Raw genomic sequence first — 24,984 nt, forward strand, 5'->3', positions numbered from 1 at the left:
GCGGGCCATGGCGCTCAGAGGAGATTCCAGAACTCCAAGAAACTTAGCCCGTGCTTTGGCTCAGAGACTCAGGTCCTGGGCTGAGGCCTGACAGCAGAGAGCTGGCTGTGGGCCCCTGAGTCCAGGCAGCACTCCTACCGGCCCGCACAGCCTCGCTCTGAAGACCGAGTCTGCATTCAACACCCCTTCTGTGTGTGCTCTGCTAAGTCACTGGTCTCACCGTTTATGACTTGCGGCATTCGCCACATCTCACCTTGACCTTATGGGTGTGTATCTCTTACCCCCGTAACTAGATACTGAGCTCCCTGAGGGCTAAGGTTCGTCTGTCCGCCTGTGCAGACAGACACACACTCGCAGCTGTAGGCACAGCAGGCGATGGGTGAATCCGTGCAGGGCGAACGGACGGGGCATCCGACAGCATGAAATTCCCACGAACCACAATATACTGGGACCATCCGCAGACCCACACGAGCTGTCGCTTTCTCCGCTGTTCGTCCTTCAGTATGTAGCGCGGCTTTCCCTACTGACTGTTCTCCTCAACGGTCACTAATCCATTCTCCAAATATTTATTAGAACGATGCACCTTCCTTATTTCACCACTGGCATGGCTGGGGCCCCGGTGACAATACTCGAGTTTTCTCTTCCACTGTCCTCTTTGCTCACGCTCCCAGGGCTGAGGCCTGGTGTGTCACCCTCAGGGTCCCCTCGACCCTTCTTCCCACGTGTCACTACTCAGGGGAGTCTGCCGTCCTAGTCCACCTTTCCCTGCCTCCACCCAGCAGGCCAGGCAGAGGGACCTCAGCTCTGGGGCACCACAGAGGGCGGGGGGTCGACTGTGTTCAACAATCACACTGCAAGGAAAGCAAAAATATGGGCCCCAAGGAAGCCGCACAGAGGGACAGTGGGAAGGACAGGTCACCGTGAGGGTCAGCATCCGAGGGGCCTGGGAAAAAAGGAAGACGGCGAGGATCAGACGGAGAGATGCAGCGAGCAGCAGGAGCCACGCGTCCCTGCCTGCTCACCACTCCGTCCGTCCACCCACCTTCCATCCGTCCATCTGTCCACTCATTCCCTCGTCTATCCACCTATCTTCCCAACTGTCTACCCGCCCAGCCCCCGACACATCTGTCTATCCATCAGCAGGTACCGAGGCCCTGACAGGCCAGCCCCCGGCCACCGGACTAGGGACGGAGCAGAAGACGACTCGGGGTGTGCCCCCCAGAAAGCAAGGAGACCCCCGGGGGGAGTCCTACTTCATCTGCTGCTGGAAGGAGCCCCAGACCCAGCAGCTCCTTCTCACTGGTCTTTGACGGGAAAAGAGAAACCCGGGACAGCACTGGGCAGCTGACAGAGGCAGCCCCCCCCCCCCCAAAGATCACGCCACTCCTTGCACTCTAGTCCTTTCGGGGTCCCGTGTGCTGACGCTGGGAGGGTCACAGCCCCCGTCCCCACGGAGAAGCGCGGGCTCAGTAGGCTCCAGGCGGTAGGTGGACGGGGGCTTCCCCAACAACTTTCTGGAGTGAGAAGCAGTTCCCAGGCCTGATCCTCCCCATTCCTGCTTCCCTCCGCGCAGAGGCGTCCCTTCCTCCACCTGCCCCGCGTGGCAGGGCCTGGCCCGCAGGGGTCTCCGCGCGGAGACAAGAGCCACGGTTTCCTGGAGGCGCTGCCGGCCCAGGGAGGACGACGCGCTGGGAAGACCGCGCGGGGCCAGGCGGGCTCCTCAGGCCTCACGCGCGCTCTCGCACCCGGCACCGCCCGGCGCTCCCAACCGGCCCGTGCGACCCAGGCACCGGCCCAGGACACAGAGCCCCGGGGGAGGACCACCCTGCGGAGGCGGAGCCCCTCACAGGGGCCGGCCTGTCCCTGCCACCAAGGCCTCCCCGCGCGCCTTCGGTCCTGCCGGTTCCCTCTGCGCCGCCGCCGCCTCCTCCTCCTGCGCGCGCTTGTGCTCCGCTCGCGTCTCCCAGCTCCGCTCCCAGAACTTTTGGGCGATGGGGCGGAGGAGGGAGGGGTGGCGGGACACGGGGTTTCCCAAGCCGACGGCCCGGGACGCTGGGGTCCAGGTGGGCCGGCTGCCAGCACGGGGTGGGCGGCGCACACAGGGGGCGGCAGGGGTGCGGCCCGGCTCCCCGGAGCTGACCGGGGGCCTTCCCAGCGCTCCCCGCTTGGCTCCGGGCTGGGGCCCCAGGAGCCAGGCCCGGGGGCGCGGGGTCCCGGGAGGGCGCGGAGCCCAGAGGGGACCGGGAACTGCCTACGCCTTGTTCTCCGCATCGCAGAACCGACGCGTTGGTTTCGGGCTGTGATTTCCCTCCTGCCCGTCACCGACCCCCCGACTCCCCGGCGTCCGCCTTCTCCGGTTCCCGATCCCTCGCGGCCCACATGGGCCCGGACCGCTTTCCCGCGAGCCCCGAGCGCAGGGCTGTGTCCCTCGGCTGTACTTGGGGGGGGGGGAAGACCCGGGGGCTAGGGACTCCCCGAAATCCTGTGAAAAATCGGTGGCCTGGGCGCGCGGCTGCTGGGGAGCCCCGCGGTGGGGCGGCTCCACCCGCCCAGAGGCCTGAGGCCTGGCTGGGGGGGGGGGGCAGTGGGGACCCGAGGAAACCAGGGCTCCGAACAGACTGTGCCGAGGAGAGAAACCGAGGCCAGAAATGGCTCTAGCTCCCGCTCCAGACAAAAACCGATGCACAAACAAAGGGCGCGCAAGGAAGCCCCACGAGCCAGAGATTCTCCCCAACTCCTGGGCTGAGGCGGGACCCCGGGGCCCAAGCCGGCGGGTCAGGCCCCTCTGCGGGGCTCACTGTGGCCTGTCCACGGGGCAGCGAGGCTCCACTTCCGCTCCGTGGCCTTTCGTCCAGCCCGACGGAGGCCCAAGGCTCGCCCTCTCCTGGGTCCCTCCAGGAAGACAGCCTCCCCTGGGGGGTGAGGGCCTTCTAAATGCTGCAGGCACACCCCCCCAGGGTGTCACCGGGCCAAGGGATCTGGGCCCTTCCCTGCCAACAGCACACAAGCCGGGTGGTGGATGTTTGGTTCTTCCTGCCCCTTCCCGGGCTCCCCCAGCCAGGGCGGACATCACACAGGCCATCGGTCCTACTGAGGGCCTGGGGGGCCCACGCGGCTTCCAGAAAAGGCACCTGCCCTGAGTAGAGAAAGCAGCCCCCCAGCTATGTGCCCTCAATCCTCTCCCGCCTCCACCACCCCAGGCTGTCTGCGGCCACTCTGGCTCTCAGAGGAAAGTGTCTGCACACTCCTCCCTGGGCTCGTGCCCCCTCTGGGCCCAGCCAACACTGGTGGCCCCGGCTGCGGGCCCTCTCACGCTCTCTGCAGCCCCATTTTGGTTCTTTGCTGTCGTTTTCTTGTTTCTGCGGTGTGTGAGCCACTCTGTTCCTTCCTCAGCTCTCTTCCCGGGCCCTCCGGGTCGCCCGCCCACCGGTCACCCTCTCTGTCGGCCCCCCCCCCCCCCCCCCCGTGATCCCAGCGGGGCACCGGAAGAGCCCGCTGCACCCGGGATCAGCTGTCTCCCCAGGAAAGCAACCGCTTTTCACCTCACCGAGCACTCTGCTCCGAGGGGCGCCACGCAAGCCAGGGGACAATCTGGGTGACTAGAAATACAAAACATCTAAATACATTTTACGAAATCCCACAGCGTGCCAAGACCAAGACAGTTTAAAAAAAAAAAAAATTAGGGGGAATGTAGGCATTCAACTTTTCATTCATTACTTGGGAAAAGAAAAATCCTTCTCCAGACGAAGAAATGATGTACAGAACAGATGTGCAATATGCCTACTTGAAATTTAAGATTTAAAAAAATTATTTATAAGGAGAAGGGCATGAAAATTTAATTTAATGTTCACCTTAGGTAATTTTGTGTCTTATTGTTCATAGCAATTACCATAAATCTGCATATCAATAAGCGAGAACAGATGTCAGTTGTTACAAGTGCTTGCCAATCAGGTCTGTTAAAAAGTGACAGATGGGTGGTTATGGAATGTTCTCATAAGGCCTATTAGCACATTCGAGGGAAGCAGTCTGCAGCGAGAGGGTGGGAGGCTCTGCTCCAGGAAGGCCTTCTCGAATCCAGAGCCCAGCCCTCACAACCCAGGCGCCGCGGAGCGCGGACACCAGCTTCTGGAAACGCCTCCTGTCCTGTCCCCTCGTCCCAGACATTCCAGGATGGCCTTCTGTAGAGACAGGATCCCACACCCATGTAGGGAGAGGGCGTTTGTTGTTTTAAGCAAAGAACAGTGTGCACTCTCACTGTGACTTTTAAAACTTAGGCCGGATGTTCTGGAAGAGAATCACTACCACCTCCTTGGACTACGCCAAGTGCAGCCCTTTCGTCTCATCCATCAACATATACATTCTTTTTGGTCGTAGCTCTGTGAATCAACAGACGAACTCTTCTTCGTCAGAGCTCTGTAAATCTTTAATTTCTTTAATAACACCTCCGCATGCTGGGAAAAAAACAAAACAAAACAAAGCTGCCCCAACACCAAACAGCCCACTCTGAACACACGTGCGCCGCCTTCCAGAAGGAAGGGAGGCAGCTTTCCTGGGACTGTTGCTGCTTTCTGTGGCGTTCTGGAGCACTCTCTGCATTACTGATCTGTGGCTTGGATTCGTGATTCGGCCCGTGAAACCGTGTGTAGGGGAAGGTCACTGCAGTCTGTGTGTCTGTGGACAGACCTGCACCTGCTGAGAACAGGCACACCGTGTCTGGGGTGGTCGGGAGCTCGGGGCTCCGATGTGCTGGAAATTTGGACCTGCTGCGTCCCAGCACAGTGACGTGGGCAAGTGTGTTCATGACCCTCTAATCCTCGGTGGCCCCCTGCCCCCCTGAAGCAGGACGCCAGGGCTTCCTTGGAACTCTGGATGTCAGTCCGTCCAGCGGGTCTCACCGAGTTATTATCTAACATTTCCCACTTCAGTTTTTCAAGTGCAACAGAGTTAACGAAGTGCAGGTTTTGTCCTTGGCACGCAGTGAGGATAAACTGTGATAACTGCAAGGAGCCCTGTTAAAAACAAAACTGTGGAATAGGACCCTTGCTTATCAAATGCGATGCTCTTTTGAGAGGACAGTGGTTATAAAAAAAATTATTGACCAAAAAGTCACTTTTCCCTAATTCCATCTTCTTCAGGGAGAAAAAAAAAATCCAGACTCTTGGCCCAAGTTTCTGAGATTTCAGAAATTCCTGGGATAAATATCACAGTTGGGTGAGAAATGGACAAGTTTTTCTTAGAAGTTTTAGGCGGGGAAAAAAAAAAAATCAGCCAACTTTAAGGACACACAGGCAGTACAGGTAAAATCATTTGGCTTCTACAGATTTGAGCCTGATGTAGTTTCTGCTCTTAAATTCCATATTCAGTAAAGGTTCCCTTCCATAAAATCATGAAACACATGTGAAGTTCTTTTCAGTTTGAAAGGGAAATGGTCAGTCACTTTGGGGAAACTAGCCGATGCCTCATTCCGTTTTATTGAGACCAATACCTCATGACTTGTCGAAAATGTTTTTCTTTTTGTGGCTTTATTTTCCGCTCAAACAGAAAGTGTTTTGCTCATTCAAATGAAACATTTTTTAGACTTTAGTGATAAACTTCAATCCCCCGAAGGACAGACTACTATATTTTGAGAGTTGTTCACAAAATATGATTGCTGCTGTCTGGAATGTTTCTCTCTCTCTGGTGGTAGTGTTCCGAGCTGGATCGCTCGAACTTTACAAGTGGAGTATATTTTATGCCGTAAGACATAAAAACTGTGTCTGAATCATGTAGGTTCCCATTTGAAGTGGGCCCCGATCTCAAGCCCTCAATAAGCATTTGAACCTCGGGTGGGATTTGGGATAAACGGCCTCTTGGATTTCTTCCTATCACTTTCACCGGATGCCGCGGGCCATGTGCTTGGCCACATGTTTGATCGTGAACCCACAGTTGCCAAATCCTCGGCAACCCAACCGTGAAGATACTGTCATTAGCTTACGTAATGTTTTCTTGGCTCAGAAGGTAAGGCCAAGGTCAAATTTCTCCACTGAAAAAATAGGGCGTTTAACTTAAGCTCCCCTGGGAACGTATCCAAAATATCAATTTGTGTTTGTCGATTTATACACGTATTCAGCCGTCCACTCGTCCACTCAGTAGCACCTCTCAGCAGAGCCAGGCCAAGTGCCTCTTGGGGCCTGATGGCTTGGGAGCGTTTGGGGAGGTAGGGGAGGAAAGGCAGGAAGGAAGGGCTTTAGGGCACCCCTCCCATATGGGGGTATCAGGGAAGCCTCCTTTATTTGTTAAAGATTCACTTACTTATTTTAAGAGAGAGAGAGAGAGAAAGAGAGAGGGAAAGAGTGCGAGAGCCAGCAGGGGGCAGGGGCAGAGGACAGGAGAGGATCTCAAGCAGATCCTGCGCTGAGTGTGGAGCCCAATGCAGGTCTCGATCTCATGACCCTGAGATCGTGACCTTGGATGAAATCAAGAGTCGGATGCTCAGCCGACTGTGCCATCTGGGTGTCCCACGGAAACCTCCTTCAGAGAGGTACTTCTGTTAGCATTTCACTCTGTAATGCTGGTCCGGATGACTGGCAAAGACAAAAGCGAAGTCCTACTTCGGGAGATGACAAAAGAGCAGGAAGCCTTATAACTTGATTTTATTGGCAGAAAATATATAGACTATGTAGTCCAAACCACCGTGCTTTAAACACTCAGGAAGAAGGAGCTGGATTTTCCCTAGGAATGAAGAAACTACCTTCCTGGAAATCACGGAGCACACGGAGCCCTGACATCGACATCCTCGATACTCGGAGCGCTCAAGGTGAGGGTGGATCATGGACCGCTCAACATTTGATTTCGCAGCCTGTGCAGACTTAGTGTGCTGAATTTTATATGTTGAAGGTTCAGGAAGGGGGTATTCTGGAAGGCCCAGAGCACTTACAGACTGCCTTTATATTAGCCATCTGCTCCGTGGACCTTCTAAGGTGACTCCTGGATAGCTTAGTTTTTTAATGAGCACACAGAGCATGTAAATGCCACCATCCTGACCTGTGGCTGGCGAGACAGAGGAGCCCAGGTCCACTGAAAAGCGACAGGGCGCTCTGTCCACCTGGGAAGACGCGCTCGGCCGTCGCCTCAGGACCCAGTGACCTTCTCTGCATAATTTAACTGTGGGAGTGGGAGAGCCGGAGGCTTCCTCTAAGGAAAGATCCTAATTTTGGATCTGGGTGGGTCCATACCATTACAGGGGAAAATAAATTTTGCATTGGTTGAAAACATGACAAATCCTCGTATTTCCTGTAGAGCCGTAATCTGGAGGTTTTCTCTTGAAAACAGAGCACTCCCTGAGTATTTTTCACTTTTGTCTCTCCAATTCCCTTTGCAGAACTAAACATTAACCGTTTCCTGTGATCCTTAGATTCAAGGCAAGCCTCTAAAACCGTATTCATAAATATATTGCTGAAGGACTGAACTACTTACCATTTTAACATATTTTTTCCCCCTAGTAAACCGAGAGCAGTATTACAATAAAACACGTTGGCACTGTCATGAGATTTAAAGCCCAATGAATAATTCTGCATTTTTTTTTTTTTAACTGTAGGCCAACATATCCTGTCAGACAACAGGTTCCCCTTAGTCTGTGGGGCCACGGGGGAGGGCTGGGCTGGCGATCACGGAACACACGTGAGGAGGAAGTCCTTCCAGATCCATTCAAAGTGAAACAAACAAACAAAACCAAGGATAGTTATTATTTAGGGGGAAAAAAAAAACCGAGAAAAAAGGTGTTTTCACAGAGACAGGGGAAAAAAAAATCTGGTTTGTATTCTGTACCCTCAAGGTTTCATTTCATTGAGTCAGGGTGTCCTTTGTTAAAAACAAATGGCGCTTGATTCTAATATGCCCCAAATCTGTTCTTTTCCTGCCCTCGCTCCCTCATCTTTCTGGAATCAAACAAGGGAAACGTTCCCTCACTGGCCCTCAGGGCAGGTGGATGGCATCTGTGTTCTGACGGATGGTGCGGGCCACCTTCTCGAGCCCCAAGGAAGTTAGGGCCGGAGCCCGGAAGGTGACGCCTTAGGAGTGACCTTTCACTAATCATCGCACCTGGGTTACTACTGACGCAGCTCATTCTACAAAGAAATCCTTCATGAGCCAGCTTTCAGATCCAGCCCCACTTTGATTTTCTCAAGAACAAAGATTATACTTGCGCATAAAAGCTTCTCGTGCACAGTTCTGTCAACCGAGGGTACCAAAGTTTAAAATAAAAAAGAAAAAAAAAAAAGAAATGCACCCTGTTAATTGTCTACGGCTATCAGGGGACAGCAAACTGTATCAAAGATAGGCCTACAATCTTGGCTTTCATTATGGAGGTCAGAATATTTATTGACTGCTTCTTATTAAAATTTCAGAAGCACGTCAATCATTCCGACTGCCCTGGATAGAAGGAATCTTGTTGGAAATTCCCCAGCAATCAATCCCATCAAAAAACAAAAATAGCAAACAACTCTGGTGGTTACGACGGGCTTCGCAGCCCTTTGCCCACCCCCCAGCCCCCTGCCCTGGCTGGAGAGGTCCAAGGTGGAGGGCAGCTCCCCAGCCCCGGACTCTGATGGTAACACCTGAGCCCGAAGGCCGATAGGGCTGCTCACGGCTCTCCTGCTCTCTGTTCTCTCTTTCTTCCCTGCTTGTCTTCTTAGCCCTCGGGAGCCACCCGAGTCCAGCCAACAGCATGGTCCAAAGCAAAGGCACGCGCCACGACTTACCAGCCATCTGCTGAATGCCACTGAACGCACCCAGGTTGCTGGAGGAGGTGGCTTGCTGTAGAAGCTGCAAAGGGAGGGAGAAGCGGACCGTCAGACCAAAGTGCACACGGGACGAGGAAGCTTCTGGACGGAGGCGGGGGGGGGGGGGGGGGGGGGGGGGAGCTGTCCAGCTTCCTGTGCGTTTATACAGTCGCTTGCTGCTTCCTATTCATGGGCTGTAAATCCATATTAAAGTCTAATCTCTGTTAAGAAACGCAGACACTGGGGAAACTCAGTACCATTGCTGCCTTAAAACAATCCATTTGGTCTTTTTAACGACAGGTGTTACGTCCATTGACACCAACGCAGCGTGACTAAGGCAGGCTCCCTGTAGCCTAGTGGTCGCCACAGCTCAGTTCCGTCAACTGAGGCCCATCCCTCGGTCTAACAGCTTAGCAGTCTTCGTCCTCCCCGGGGAGCGCCTGGCTTCATGGACTCTTGGGCCGAGAGAGACATCACCACGATAACTACTCTCTCTCACACACACACACACACACACACACACACGCACCTGTGCACGGCCACCCAGGGACACCTGGGCCCCATCTGAAGCTGGTCTTCACTGGCAGAGGGGGACATATGACTGGTCAGAATTTAGAAGTGTCTGGTGTGAGGTACAATGACACTGGGCGTGACAGGTATGTCGGCTGCTTTTCAAAACACAAGTTAAAATCCCTGTGCCTGCATCCTTCCCTGGTGCATTCAAAAACACATCTCACCCCCCAAATCAGTGGATACCCCAAGATAAAGGCGTGTGGCTACTGTCCTCAAGTGCTCCTTTACCGGTCCAATTCAGCTGAATTATAGGCTAACGTGAGGGCCGTACCGTTGACCTAGATTTTTTGATATCCGCTTTTTGGGAAGGTAGATCAGACAGACATTGCTGTACAGAGCAGCGAGCATCTAGTTATCCTTTGCTCTGATGTCCCCAGACACCAGACTTATTATTGAGAAATGTTATGATACTATGTGCTTAGGAGGACAGGACCGATTTGTGATTTTACAAATAGCTTTGAGAATTTATTTGGAGCATGGCAGAGCCACACAGAGAGTCACTCCTCTGGGTCAGGGAGGCTGTTTTTGAGTTCAGTAGCAAGCGAAATCTACAGCTGGGCAGGACTCAGAAATGGGCTCGTTCCACGGACTGAGAAGCACCAAGTGGAACGGAATCCAGTGGCCGATCTGACCCGAGTCTCGGTTACCATGATGGTAAGGGGGTCAGCAGGGACAGGTACCAGAGGAACATCTGTGATGTTTACTCATCCCTTCTGACTTGTTGAAATGCACTGCACTACACACAGACTCAGACACACACACGGGGAACAGCGAGGAAGGAGAAGTGAGGGATTAACCCTTTGCATGGACAGAAATCCCTTATTTTGATTCGATTTCATGGGTTTCCCATTCTCTGGTGGTTGTAAGCCCTTACTCCCTTTCCTACCAGGTATGTTTAAAAATTAAAGCGAAGTCAAATTAAATCAGCTCTGAAGATGTTTCGAGGAATTAATAATACCTACTGAGGTATGTGGAAATACGTGGGGTGTCCTTAAACTATTACCCAGGATTCCATCCACGGATGGCCATTCTCTGGGGGCCAGAGTCAGAAACGACCCTTCAGCCCACAAGCAGGGGCCGCCTTGAAGGCTGAGGGCTCTTGGGAAGAAACGGGTCTTCCGGGGGCAAGGGGCAGAACAGACACGGTCGAGAACGAGTGAAAGCCCACAGTAGGAGCAGACATCATTCACATCATAGAAAAATATGTTTTTATAAATGACGCTGAGATGAATTCTTTTTCAGGGTATGAAATAACTTGCAGCTGCGGTCACAGAAACACATGCCAGAGACAGTCGTCTGCCGTGGGGCGTGGGAGAGGGGCCGGAAGTCGGGGGACAGGCACAGGAGTCTGGGCTTTTAGAAACGGTGGAGCAGGAAGCTGGATTCTTAGAAATTATGAAAAGGCGAGCCTGACATCCATCTCGGACACCAGTTCTGGTATCCACAAACAGATGGTCTATGAGTAAGTGAAAAGCACAAGTTTGGTGGAAACAAACGGCCGTTCAGCTCGTAAGTCGTTAACAAGACTCCTTTCTTGTTTCATTAAATTTCAGACAGAAAGCCCAAGAAAACGATATGGCAGAGCAAGTACGGGTTTTGTTTTTTTTTTAGCAAGACCTCTGATGCAATCGCTCCCGGGGTCTCTGTGGCTAGGACTCAGAGATGGCTATAGGGCGACGGGAAAGTCAGTCAATGCTCTTACTAACGACACCAGCGAGGATGGGAGAAGCAGGCGCCGCCTTCGTTGAGCAAACGTGCACTAGGAGGTGTTAACAGCTGGACCCCCCTGGGCACGGCCGGGTGGGCACCGAGAGGAACGTGAGCCACAGCAGAGGGCAGGAATCCCCCGCCCGCCAGCAGCTCGGGCTCGGTGAGGTTGCGAAAGCTCTTGGAGCCTCCTTCCTCGCCTGCACCGGCCGGCTCCCCGGACCTACCCTTCATGGTCGGGGGGCTGTCGTGCAAGCTGCGCAGGCTAATGGACCCCGCGGTCCCGAGGGGGACAGTTAAAGTGCCAAGTGGCAGAATTAGGACAGAACACGCATACACACATGCACGCGCCCCACATGGGCACACCGGACAGGCCAGGGCACCAGTCCCAAACTCGCGATGCGAATTTACAGTCATCAGTGGGGGGTCCAGCCTGTAGGAGCCGAAGCAGGAGCACAAGCTAGAGTACCAGGGGTTCGCGGGGCTCAACTAGAAACAAATAAAAACCGGGACCCGTGTTAGCTGCCATCTGCCTCACGGGCGACGAGGTCAGCACGAGGGCCCCTCCCAGGCTACACAAGGATCCTGCGACGTCCACGGGGAGGTCAGTGGTCCGTGTGAGGCTTAGATCTTGCTATGGGAACGGTCTTTGTTCCGGTCGCTGTATTCATAGCGACGCACGGTATCTTACCGGGGTGGTTGAAAGAATTGGGTTTATCTGCCCCGAAATAGGGTCTCATGTTTGGGTCCCAAACAGATGGAGAAATGTTTGATTTTGTCACTGCGGTTCCGCAGGGAAGGGCCAGGACCACCGAATGGCATGGCCGAGGGGGCTTCGCTGGCGGTCCCGGCATGGAACGCGCTCACCTCTCGGGCCACACTGGCCTTGGGGTCGCTAGGCTGTCCTCAAGCGTGCCACCCCCTGTCACACAAGACGTTACGAGGTCTCAGAAACAGCGGTTAGAGACTTAGCCCCGTGGGCCTCGGCCCAGCCGACCTCGGGCCAGAATGAGTCATGTCCTGATGCTAATCGAGTTAACTCGGACAACTATGTTGCATCAATGCTGATCTCAATAATTTCCTCAATAATAGATTCGAAATGCCGCACACGGAATTCTTTTGAGAACTTTGTTGGGGGGGGGGGTGAGGTGCTTTGGGGAGGCCACAGCGGGGACGGCCCCCTCCGCCCTCTCGGGGACCCGGCGCTGGCCCCGGCCGGGCACTTACCGCCAGGTACTGTGGGGTGAGTCCGCCCAGACCCGTCAGGTTCCCCCAGGTGGCAGTGTTGAGCTGTTGCATCTGCTGGGCCAGCTGCTGCTGGAGGCGCCTTTGCTCCTTGTCCTTCTGAGTGTCCGCGAACTTCACTACGATGGGCGAGGAGCAGCCCTGTGGTCAGACACAGCGGAAAGTGAAGAGGGGGGTTACCGCCTGGCTGAATCCTCCCGTGACACTCAGCACTGGACCTAGCTCTCTCAACTATCTCGGAGCACATGGAACCTTCTGGAAGGTTTTGTTTGTTTGTTTGTTTGTTTTTTTTTTAATGGCCTGATATTCCTTCTTCTTCTCTGACCAGTACCATCAACCGAAAATTCCAGATACTGCCACTGCTTTCTCGGGGGATCTGGTGGTCGGTGAAGCCATTTGCTTTCTTGCTCTGCTTATTACACTGCCTCTCCTCCTCTCTTCGCTGTCTTCCTCCAACCTTTCCAGGACCTCCTTAGAGACAAGAGACCTTATCAATGTTCTTTAATTAAGCTCCGTGGTTTCGCTTGCCTGCAAGACAGACTTGTCTGTGTGTCTGCCAGTCCCCACGCGTGAGCGGGGGACAGAGAAGGAGAGATCCTGCGATGGGAAGGAACATGTCCCTTGTCCTCGTACTTCTTTTTTCACTCTTTTCATTGTGGGGGCTGCTTTTTTGAACTTTGGAGTGCGGGAGTCCTCCCGACGCAGCACTATAGATGGGAGAGGGGGGTTTTGTTTTAGGAAACGTGGGTTGGGGCAGGAGAGATTGAGGACACAGGCCCGGCCCGGCCCAGCGGCACAGGGAGGCCTCTCTCCCTTCTCGGACGCATCTACTCTATCCCCCTCACCAGGGCCGCTGCAAACCACCGGTCTCCGCAGCATATTCTAGTGAAAGCAGCTGTACGGGGCACGGCAGGAGGCCTCTCCCTGGCTTCTCTCGTCAACGGAGCTCACCGTTCTAGGTGCTTCTTTTCAGTTTCCGTTCCCTTTAAAGGGCAGCGAGGAGGGGCAGTGGGGGAGTACGTGGCCAAGGGTTATAGACTAGGACGAATTCATGTCCGAGATGGAGAAACTCATTAGGGAAACTAAGGGCCTGAGTGTCCAGCAGGAAGACGTCCCTCCCTGAGCCGCTCTGGAACATTCGCCCCTCAGCCAACACGCGGCAGAGACACGAGTTCCTCCCTCCCCACCCTTCTCCCTCTTACTATGGCTTGCCTACACATCTCCTCACCATTAAAGCTGTTAAATTTTGCTGAGATAAAAAGAAGTCATTCTACCTAGGTGATTAAAAAAAAAAAACAACAAAACTTGTATTGAAACTCAGCATGATAATAGACCTCTCTCTCCCGTCTCAGAAATTTTGTATTCCTACTTAAATGAGCTCTCTCTCTTTCTCTTTCCCTTCCCCTTGGGTCATTTTTCTTTCTCCTAGAAAACAAACCTGCGTGTGTCTTTCTTATCACCTTGAGTAGTTACTGGGGATGTAGCTGTGAATACGTGCGGCTACCGTGTCTGTTATGAGCAAAATTTTTAAAAATGTGTGAAAAACGAGGTGGCTGGTTTCAGTTTGAACTTGCAGTGTCCCGGTCTTCAGCGCGTAGCCATGGCCACAGGACAGAACGTTTAATGTCAGTCAACCGCATGAAAATAATCTTTCCACCACTTAAAAAAAAAAAAATCTATACTTCATTTTTCTTCTTCTGCTCTGTATTTCAGCACTTCGTTGCTTTAAAGAGAGCAAAATATTCTGGAGATGGAAATTATACAGAGGGAGGGTTTTGTATGGAAAGGGCTGTTACTGTTGTATCTAATTTGTTCCATAAAAAATCATAGCTTCTCCTCCTAAGAGTACCTTTACTGTTTTTTTTTCTTCTTAAAAAAAAAAAAAGAGAGATAAAGAAGCAAAATTTAGGTCCAAAATAACTTGTTTAAGCTGTAAAAAGGGAAACTGGGATGGGTGCAGATTGGAGGAAGGTGGAAAAACAGAAGGTACGATATAAAAATTGTTTTAAAGAACATGTTCTTTCAAACTTTAATATTCAAATCATTTTGAATTCAAGTTTCTTAGATAATACATCTTGGTTAAAGATGTGAGCCAGCGTCCTGAAAATAACAAAATTAGTTAAAAAAAAAATCCAACAAACTTCGGTTGTACAACTATAATGTGACTGGCATATGATAAAATCTTCCATTTAAATGTCAATATTTTTTAAATCCAACGAGAAATTTCAATGTCTGAGGGTCCCTCTGTCTGAGCCTGGGTGTTCCAGATTTAAAAACAAGTTGCACCAAATTTGATTTTTAAAAAAAAATATTACAGATGTTAATACCAAAGGGTCAAGGATTTCTTAAGAATGAATACGCCCCATTCTCTCCTGCAGATTCTTTTCATTCTGAGCCTTATTCTTCTTTGGTTCTGGTTCATACCCAGGTCTGTGCTATGTTCCTGAGCTCTCTCCCTGCGGGAACACAGGAGAACACAGACCAGCGTCCTCTGTAGCTTTACTCAGGGGGCCCTGATGGAGGAACTGGGGTTAGAGCTGAAAGAATTTAGGTTAAAAAATCATCTAAGGTACCAATCACTAAATTACAGGAAATAAAAATGATTAAAGAAGCACATGTATGGAAGATAGTAAATACAGGTGAAAACTTTTTTTTTTTCCTTCCTAACCGTACTTTTTTATCTCCAAACTGAAGGGTGGCTGGGATTCAGACTGATCCCAATAATGGAGCAGCTGGAGAGAAAGTGGGGGACAAACACAGCATCAAGTGTGACTGCACGTCGTACAAGACTGGATCCCTAGGTATTTCAAATCCTGCTAATTATCTCTTATTGTGGCCGATTTTCACCTGAGCTCGCCTTCAGGTAGGGGGGTGTGAGTGTCTTAAAAATGCATTGCACTGAAAGGAAAACACAGTGATTATATAAGATATGTTAGGAATATCAAAGTCAAAATGAAGCTCAAAAAAGACAATAGGCTTTGCAATGCTGATATCAAAACTCAGAAAAGTACAGGAAACACTTAATGACAAGGCCATGCACACTCCTTGCCCCCCTTGTCCACCCACCTTCCGCCTCACTGTAAAAAAAGTTGCCCACAAAACATGACGTGGAATGATCACTTAGCTCCCAGCATGCTTTGGGAGATGCAGCATTGCAAAAAACGAACAAAACAAACAAATAAAAAATAAATAAAAAATAAACCCCCCCAAAGGAGGTTAAAAAAAAAAAAAAAAAGAAGCGCAAACGATCCGTAAAGAAATTTTTGCACATTAAATAAAATTGTAAATATTTTGCTTTCCAGAAGATGAAAACGTAACTTCAGGTAACACCACAGGGCCACCTTGAGAAAAGATCACCCGTACACAGATATACAGAGTACAGAACATGCACTCCCAAATGATTCTACCAGACAGTACAGAGTAAGTCACAGCATATCACTCTTGGAATGCTTTTGTGCAAAATTCTGAAAGGCCAGACCCAAATCACAGACTAGAAGTACAGAGCCATCTATCTACGTGAGTGGGTGAAACACTCACATCGGCGTATCCGTCTTCCCCCAAAGCCACTATCTCTCATTAGGAGACCAGATTTGAGCCTTCGTGTTTCTTTCATCGTGCATTTTTTTTTTTTTTTTGCAAAAAGACGAATCTAATTTTTCAAAGGATTCTCATCCATTAACATTTCCATTGGTTAAACAATGTAGGAGAGGTCTTAATTTTCTCCCGACATTCTTGATGCAAAAACACAATTCTGTTGGACTAAAGAGAACTTGAGCCCACATTGAAGGGAAAAAAAAAAAAGAAAGAAAAACAGAAAAAGGAAAAAAAAATTAAAAAGAGCCCTGTGACTGGCACCGGGCGGGCTGTGATTTGGAGGGATGGCGGTTAAGGCTGACTCCGTACCAACCCTGGACCAGGAACGGGCTGGGTCCTTGAGAGGTCGAGGAGGAGTCGTGGTTGACATCGCATCATGACTGCTGTGCGGCAGGGCCCAGGGCCGCTGCAATAAAAGGCTCAAAAAATAATGTACAGCACGTGGAAGGTTCTACTAAATGCATTTCAAGTCATTAGGGGCAAAATTCAGAGAGCGAGAGAGAGAGCGAGAGAGCAAGAGCGAGAGAGAGAGAGAGAGAGAGAGAGGATGAATATGAATGAATGGAGGAGATGGTGGAAGTGTCCATCTGTGATTGTCACTGAACAATCCGCACAGGAGAGAGCTGCTTTACCATTCCCCATCATTTGCACAAAGAAAACAAAGAAAGGGCAGATGATACAGTACCTCCATGGTCTGAGACTGATGCATGGCTTTGATTGCATTCTGTGCCATTGCCCTTGTAGAAAATGTGACAAACGCACAGCCTGTGGGAAACAAGGGGACAGGGAGCAGGAAAGACAAAAAACAACAAGACAAAAGGGTTGGACGCTTGTTAAACCAACACAGTCTACGAGAACTGCCACAGGACGCCACTGTTCTCAGTAGTACATAAAAATCAACAACTTCTCTCTTGGTTTTATCTTAGTTTGCTTTTGACTCACAGTGCTGACTTGCTAATCTGACCAAAGCAGAAAAGATTTATGTATTGACTAGTTTATTTTTTAAAATGGAGACGAGGGGAACGTAGTTGGGCACTTTGGTTTTAAACGGGGGGTCTGAAATTAGCAAGATCTAGTCTGCATTTTCTAAAATAAAAAGTTGCTATTTTACATTTTTCTCCTTGGCTGATCATCTCGACTCAGGGCATCCACACATTCGGGCTTTTGGATTTCATATTCTAGCGTTGATTTTTTAAGCAGCAAATAATAAAATCCTCGACACCAAGGGCAAATCAGCAAATAAAATTCCAAAGGCTCAGAACGTCAGCAAATTAATACATCTGATCTCTTCTGGGTAGTTAAAACATATACATGTATACGCATACACTGATATGATTCAGATGCAGAGAAATGTACCCCAGGCCTGCAGGACCTGTTTAGGGATAATTAATTATGAACAAAAACAAATGCTCTGTTACTCTGAGAATAGTCGATAGTACATATGAGGCAAAACTTTAAAACCTGCGTTGGATTTCTAAGTTGTAGAAAATCTTTAGGACTTTTCCAAGTTGTGGTTTCGGCTATGCATCTGGGATCTGACCTAAGGTTTAACATCCAGCAGACAATGTACAGTTCTCTGAACGCTTCCGGTGAGACCCATTGAACTTTCCATGGCTCTTTATTTCTCGTGCTGTAAAATAACCAGAACCCACAGCGCCTGCCCCAGTGCCTGGTGGCAGGTGCTAGCCACCGTGCAGGTCACCGTTCCAACTACATGGCTCATTGCCCTTTTCACTAATAAAAACACTGTCTGCTGAAATTTACATTTTATTCATCGTGCACCCTTGGGCTTCTTAGAGAAAAAGACTGTGAAATTAATGCAGATTCAGGCTGATTTTATAATAATACCACAGCACACTAAAAGCTTAGCTAAAGCAATGCAGACTTATTTCACTTATGATCTCTAATGACTTTAAAAGTGCATTGATTTTCAGCTTCTTTAGCTCTGCACAGTTTGAACTTAGGTATCAGAGAATAATTTAGTGTTCCACTCAATTTCTTCAAAACATTATTATTATTACTACTTAAAAGATTTCCAAATGAAGCAGATCTAAACACCGAGAGGCGGGAGCCTGTTGTCATCTCAGAGTAAATGCATGAAAGTGGGATACTGGCATCTGCAATGCAAGATTATTGCCCCTGTGGCCAGTAAGCCAAACAGAATGTTCTACATCCAAAAAAAAAACCAAGAAAACAAAACAAAAAAAAAACCCAAAACCAAAAACAAATACCCCCCCCCAGCAGATTGTTTGATTTATGTAAATCAATTTGTGAGCCATAAAATATATTTTCTTCTTTTGCTCTGCCTGAGTACCTGGTGAGATTATCAAGTCAATACTGTATTAGCACCTTTTAATCAAACAGCAATAAGAGAAAGCAACACCTGCCCATTATCCCCAAAGCACAAAAACATCCAGTCATGAAAATAAGTCAATGCATTTTTTTTTTTTTTTGGTGCATCATGCCGTAATTTTGAATACAACAAAACTCTGAGTACACGGGAGAGTCTTCTCTCATTGACCTCCCAGTTAGGCCAGCCTCAAGAAGCCCGAGGTCTAGCTTGCTATGAATGCCGAGCAGTTTCATACACTTCTCTGACATTCTAGCAGCTACTGAAGCTTACTATTTAAACACACTGCCTGCTCCTCCACTGGCTGTAGCTTCTGTCATCAGGGAAAGCGATCTGGAGCCTTCTTTGAGGCATCTAGAAGGTGTGTGTAACAGTTTGTGACAGGGGACAGCACGTCTACACGCTTCCATATTGTGACTCAGCTCTACAATCCGAGAGCCCCGAAGTTACCGTCCGTCTCCGAATAATACCCCTTCAAGAGCATTGTGATTATCACCGACATCGTTAACAGAGGCGAGAACACTAAGATGTGTCTTCTTCCATTTCTTGAGACCACAATGGAATTATTTGCTTTTGCAAATCCTCTAATGGAGATATACCTGACATCACATGAAGCCTGGCCTAACTCTGCTTTTAATAGTCAAGAAGGCTGTTTCATTCACTTTATTTGCTCTTATTATCCAGGAACATGTGTCAAACTGACAGTTTCTGAATGGAGGTTAAGAATGCATTAAAAAAAAAAAACACATATAAAATGTCAACAGAAATCAATAAGGCACAGTTTATGCATTTACCACAATTTCAGAACAAGCAGAACTTTTTCAGTAACTTAGTGAGAAAGATACAGCAATTAGCAGGTCTCAGAAGTATTAGCAACAGAACAATAAAATTCCGTCTCTATAAACTTGAATGACTGCTCTTTACTCTCTGAAACTTGCAATTAAAAGCTCGACTGATGTTTCTAATTACAGATCCCTTACTGCACGCCCTCCCCCCAAAAAAATCTGACAAATCTGATGACTCCTTTAACCTTTTTACTCTATTGGCAGTGGTGTAGCAAGAGAGAACCTGTCGCGTCAGGGGTCTGTCAAGTTCGGACTATGTGCGGTGTTCAATTACTTAAGAGGGAAATTACTGTCATTTGTAAAGGGAGTGTGCATGTTGAAAATTTCCCTCCCTCTGCCATTCTGAACTTCCACAACTTCAGAACCCAATGTTTCATGGCTTGGTAGCTTGTTAACCTTTGTAATTTCTGCTCTAGTCCTCTGGTTAGACGTTAATTTTCTTTTCCCCACCACTGAAAACATGGTGGTGACTTTAGGATTACGCCTCAGATCTGTGGCTTTTCACTAATATAGGGTCATACGAGCTCCTTCCATGAAGACTGGCTGCCAGCTTCTCTGACCTTGTAGAGTCAGCCCTCCACTGTTCTAGAATGTCTCAGGGTCAGCCCTCCTCTGTTCTAGACTAGTGGATGTCCTGTCTCAGTAGTCAGTTCTCTGGCTACTGACTAAAACGCAGGAGAAACTAGAATGGGGCAAAAAAGATCACATATACCAAGATAATGAAGCTTTTTTAAAAAAAATCTTTTTTTGTTGTTGTTTTTTTTTGTTTTGTTTTCCTTAGGTGAGGTAGTCTGTTTATCATTGTCTTAAAGCCTCTCCATATACATAATAGCTGAAAAAAATAACTTAACTGTGGCCAACCTGTCATTTACCTTACAATTATTTATTGTCTCTACTACTTTCAGAATGTCAGAGATTGCTCACAGAAATGAAAGGAACCGAACTCCTCCTAGTTCAGTGAGGTTGCCTTCTTACTGCTAAAACAGATAAATGATTGACTGGAGAAAGGTTTCTCCAAGTAATTTCCTCCTACAGACGGGATCTAAGGAAAGCACGTGGCCCTGTCACAGAGAAAATTCTGGAACACATCTATTACACTTGTCATCTCAACCGAAAAGCTATCTTCGCTCAGGTGTTCTACCCTTTCTCTCAGCTGCAGGAGAATTTTGAGAGAACGAGATGAATTCTTGGTCTGCGCCAGAAAAAAACAGAGAGCGAGAGAGAGGGGGAAGGAAGGAAGGAAGGAAAGAAGGAAGGAAGGAAGGAATTTTTAAAAGCACGTCTAACGCCAGGGCCTCTTGCTTTTCTGCCTCTTCTTTGAAAGAGAAGCAGCAGCCTGCTAGATTTCAAACGAGGAGGATAATTTAAAATAACTTGGGCAGCGTGAGAGTACTTGCGGCCTAGGGAAGACTTGTTTGTAAATTCCCATTCGGCCAGAGAAAGTTCTTAATGCAGCCAATTTTCCTTGTATCTTTTTAGCAGTGGCAGAATTTATTAAGCGTACCTATCACTACAACATGAGAACTTCCCGACTACCGCACAAATGGACCATCCCCAGGGTTGGGTTAGTTCATTTGGAACTGGCGTGGAGAGACGGCTTGTCCGTGCTGCCCGAGGCTGAGTGCGGAGGGGGACTCACTGCTTTGCAGAAATCTCACCCCTGCGAGGAGCTTCAGAGACTGCCCTCAGAATGACAAAATACAGTTAATAACCCTGGGGTATTTGCTACGCACCTCCACGTCTGTTTAGATGCTAAGCGGGCACGCCTAAGACGTCCAGATCAAAACCGAGTCCGCTCCAGGTACATATTTCCAAAGTCAAAAGCCCTGTCCTAATATTCTGATCAGATATAATGGAAACAAATGAGGATTTAAGGGCTAAAGCCAGTCTGGGCTTGCCGACATCCCTGAAAATATTGCCAATTTCATTTGTCAAGGGTTTTGGCAGGAGGACGTTGGAACACTGTAAACACAGCTGGAATATTCTTAAACAAGCAGAAAGTTACCTTACATGGCAGTGCAGATCTGACTACACTTCACGGGGAAAGAAAAAGGAGAGAAACTCTTTCCTGGTCTCCAAGTTACGGAGAGTCGTTGCCAGGGTGCAGAAAGCAAGCCGCGTAGACTATACCCAGACAGCCCATTCTGACTGTGGGGTTACGGGTAAGTGAGAACATGTGCATTTTAGGAAACCAACAGGCTGAGGGGACACTGATAAGTAAATTCACGGGCGGAGAAGACTTCCAGCCTAGATTTTGAGAGCAGATGCCCCATCTGACTTCCTGTGCATGGGCTCGTGGCATCCTGCTCGCTTTCTCCAAGAAGGTCCATTCAGCAGGCCTGGGAGGCCCGCCTGCTGTTGCAGAAGGATCTGAGTATAATGAAGGGGCCGGAAAGCACCTCAAACCAGGTTTTTCAAATGAGAAAAGATGGCAGAATGGGTTACTGGCCCCAGAGGGGAAAATCCATGCTTAGCTGTGGGCACACTGCGTAGAGAGTCAGACTCCTGATACTTGCTGAGCGCTGGTTTCAGCGTGCTTGGTAGATGCCAGCTGCTGGTCCGTGTGCAGCCATGACAATTCCTAGGGAGGGGTGGGCCGGGGGGGGGTGGTTCTGATGTGGAACATGGCACAAATCGGGGGGCTGCAGAGTCCTGACAGGACTTTACAAACGCTCTTTCTTGCCAATATGGAGATGACGATTTTTGTTTTAAAGATGGTGATTCTAAGCCAAAGTCCAGAGTTGTGGGTCCCGGCAGCCCACTACTCCACATCAGTGGGGGAGCCCCGATCCTACAAGTCTGGGGAAACCTCGGCTTCGCAGCCTGCAGGGAGGAAGGGAAGCGATGGAGGTGGCAGAGAAGACTGGACAGGAGACACGTGGCGGAGAAAGACAAGAACCGCCTCTTTTGTCTTCATTCTCGTAGCGGAACTGGGCAGGAGTGAAGCCGGGAAAGTGAACCACTTCTCTGGACCTCTCCCTTGCGACCAAACGGTTTGAGTGCAAAACCTTTTTCCTGAACTAGCTCATACTCCGTTTGGCTTAGAAGGTGCTTTCCAGAGCAGCCCACCTTTCCTTTCACTTAGTTTTTATTTATTTATTTGTCTCAAACAGCTGAGCCAGCAACAGGCAGGGAGATGGGAAACGCTGAACACCCTTTATCTGCAGAGCCACTAATGGGAGACACTCATTAATATTTGACTGAAAACTGCAATTCTTTAATGAAAGCAAAAGAGTGGCACAAAAAAGATTGTTCTTCTCACAAATACACTGATTCCGGAGCTGTCCCCTGTACCCGGGAGTCCCTGCTTGAAAAACCGACCACTGTCCAGCTTTGTATTTCAGAACAAGTGGTTATAAATGAGTAGTTTCTTTTTTGCCATAGGGAATTCTCATCAGGTCCCCAGAAATTACTTTTCTGTGAAGAAGAAGAAGGATGAGGAGGAGGAAGAAAAAAAAAAGGCAGGGAGGAGGAGTCGACTTTTTACAGCGAGCCAGCATCTGCATAAAATGCGGGTGAGAATGTTCCTGAAATGCCCGCGGACATCGGCTGCTCCGGCGTCCCGTGCTGGCTCACCAACCGCCGGCAGATCAAGTTAGCCGAGCCCTCGTGTCCGCAGCCTCGTCCTGTTCTCCCCTGCGGGGCCCGGGCGCCTGGCAGATCTCGTCCGCAGAGATAACGCCCGTCGGCTCAAGCAACTGAAGACGCTCTCATTACTGTCTCCCCTGGATGGTCGGGGAACGTGCCCGGGGACCCCGGGCCCGCAGAGGTAGAGCAGGAGCCGAGGTCTCTCCTAAGCCAAGCCCTGGGTTGGGAGCGGGGCAGCTACGGTGACTGCTGCCGTTCACAAAAGGGTAAACTGAGGCACAGAGCTAGGATGAGGAACTCGGAAGGCCTGGGACTGGGTCTCGGGGTCACTGACCTCTGGGCCCTATAAATTTCACCACGATTAAGTGAAGGGCCTTGCTTTCTGTTCTGTCTCCGTGCTACATGCCTTGGGGAATGAGAAACTGCCCAGACGGGCGTGTGGCTGAGAATAAGGGGAGAGAAGAGGGGTTCGGGCTGCTGCGTTGGCAGTGGGACAGGGATTGCAAAGACAGGATCACGCGTCTCCTCCGTGTTTTCTTTTTCGTCTAGCCTCACTGCCTTTCTCATGGGGTTCTCCTCCACCCCGGGTTGGTCCCCTTGGGCGGGTGGGTATCTCTCACAACTGCTGGCAGAGTCAGAGGACCCCAGGTGATGGGAGAGCTCTTGGGGAGCGGGTGTGCCGGGGTGGCGATCCCAGCCTCCTCCTATCCCCCTGGGGCTGTGTGGCCACGGGCCTGGGGGGCTGCCGTGGGTGACGCCGGTGACTGCATGGGTGGCGAGCCACGGCTCAGGGTCTGCAGGCTAGGGTCCCGCTCAGGACCCATCTGGGGCGGCTTTCAGAGAGGCCCGCGTTTGCAGGGAGGCAGAATGAGAACATTCGCAACTCTTGGGGAACGCTCCAGCTGTCACTCCCCTGCCTCCTTCCTTTTAAAACCACCTTGGGAAGAAAACACGAGCACCGCAAGCCGGAAGCTGTTCCGCCTCCTTCTCCTGTTCCCTCGACTACCTCCGTGCAGGGCTCTGGAGGTGGGTGTAGGCGGCAAACTTTTGTTCCCCGTGCCTTCCCCCTCTAGCAGCTGACATCATGCGGTTTCGTGTCTCAAAGTCAAAAGAACAAATGTTCTTCCCCACATGGTGCTGCGTTTAGCTAAAAGGAGGGAGATGGGTGAAAATCAGTGCTTTGAGACCTAAGGCCCGACCTCTCCTTCCAGCACCAGGTATGAGATGGCGGTGCTGGCCCAGAACCAGAGACTGGGAATGACAAGAAGGTGCTGATCAGCCCCGCGGAAACTGCACCAGCGAGTACGTTAATAGAATGAGATCCTCTCTGTGTTACAAACACGGGGATTTCTTAGAAGAGGTGAAAAATACATTTTATGCATACACTCTGACTGCAGCCTCCTGAGTGGTTTAGGAAGGGTCTGTGTGGCGCTGTCCGAGGAGAGGAAAACATGGAGAGAGAGCGGTTCTTTCCAGTTCCCTTGGAGAGCTGCTTGTGAAACTGCTGGTTTCCGTCAGTGCTTGAAGCCACCGCCTCTGCTCCTATCACGGTGACAGAGCTGAGCCTACGATCTCCGGGACCAGGTCACCTCTCTGCCACTTCATGAACTTCCCTGCTCAGGCCTCCAGGAGTTTTGATCTTGAAAATAAAACCCTTGTAGCCCGAGACAGGCCCATCTCTTCTGAGCCCCTACCTGCTCTGCACTGCCTGGGAACACCGGTGTTCTCCCTTGGTTTCTATGGCTGTCAAGGGGCCCATCCACTTCACGTTTCTCCTGGGCACAAGCAGGAAGCCAGAGACTGAGATGAAAACAACCCATGTTCTCTTTCCTCCTCCACATCTCTCCCTCACCCCCAAAACGTACTTCAGTTTGAGGTCGGAAGGGCTGTACAACCACAGGGCGGCCCGTCGGCTTCCCCGCTGGCCGGGAGAGCCTGAGACAACACGCTGGCTTCCAGACCTTCTCGACCTGAGAGATACAAGGCGATCCCTTCCACTACGGTGAAAAGCTCACGGTGGATAACTCGACCGCAGGGGACACGTTACAGGGTAACCTCTTGCTGCGTGCGGTGGCTACGTCTACCTTGACTGTGACACAGAGTTCCAATTAGCACTTAAGGGGAGAGACTTGATAGACGGCCCACTCACCTCGACTCAGCCCGTCGGGTCCCCGGAGAATCCGGCATTCTTCTATCTGGCCAAATGGAGAAAACATCACCCTGATATCATTCTCATTACATTTCTTCGAAACCATTCCTATGAACAATTTTCGGTCTTCCACGGCTAGGAGATAAAAATAATGAATGAGCAAAGGCCATTTTG

General features: G+C 50.1%; 1 protein-coding gene across 6 annotated transcripts in view; it reads right to left on the minus strand.

Annotated features, from left to right (window-relative positions):
- The window catches only part of CELF2 (CUGBP Elav-like family member 2), a 505,935-nt gene that overhangs the window by 39,450 nt on the left and 441,501 nt on the right, over positions 1 to 24,984 (minus strand). For all 6 annotated transcript variants that reach the window (XM_080810117.1, XM_080810118.1, XM_080810116.1 and 3 more), the window contains 4 exons: positions 24,811 to 24,945; positions 16,564 to 16,643; positions 12,267 to 12,425; positions 8,739 to 8,802 (listed from right to left, as the gene is read on the minus strand). In XM_080810117.1, the coding sequence (XP_080666243.1) occupies positions 8,739 to 8,802; positions 12,267 to 12,425; positions 16,564 to 16,643; positions 24,811 to 24,945 (438 nt within the window). The remainder of the gene's footprint in view (positions 1 to 8,738; positions 8,803 to 12,266; positions 12,426 to 16,563; positions 16,644 to 24,810; positions 24,946 to 24,984) is intronic.

This window comes from Martes martes (genome assembly GCF_963455335.1).
Source record: "Martes martes genome assembly, chromosome: 8".
Classification (NCBI taxonomy): Eukaryota; Metazoa; Chordata; class Mammalia; order Carnivora; family Mustelidae; genus Martes; species Martes martes.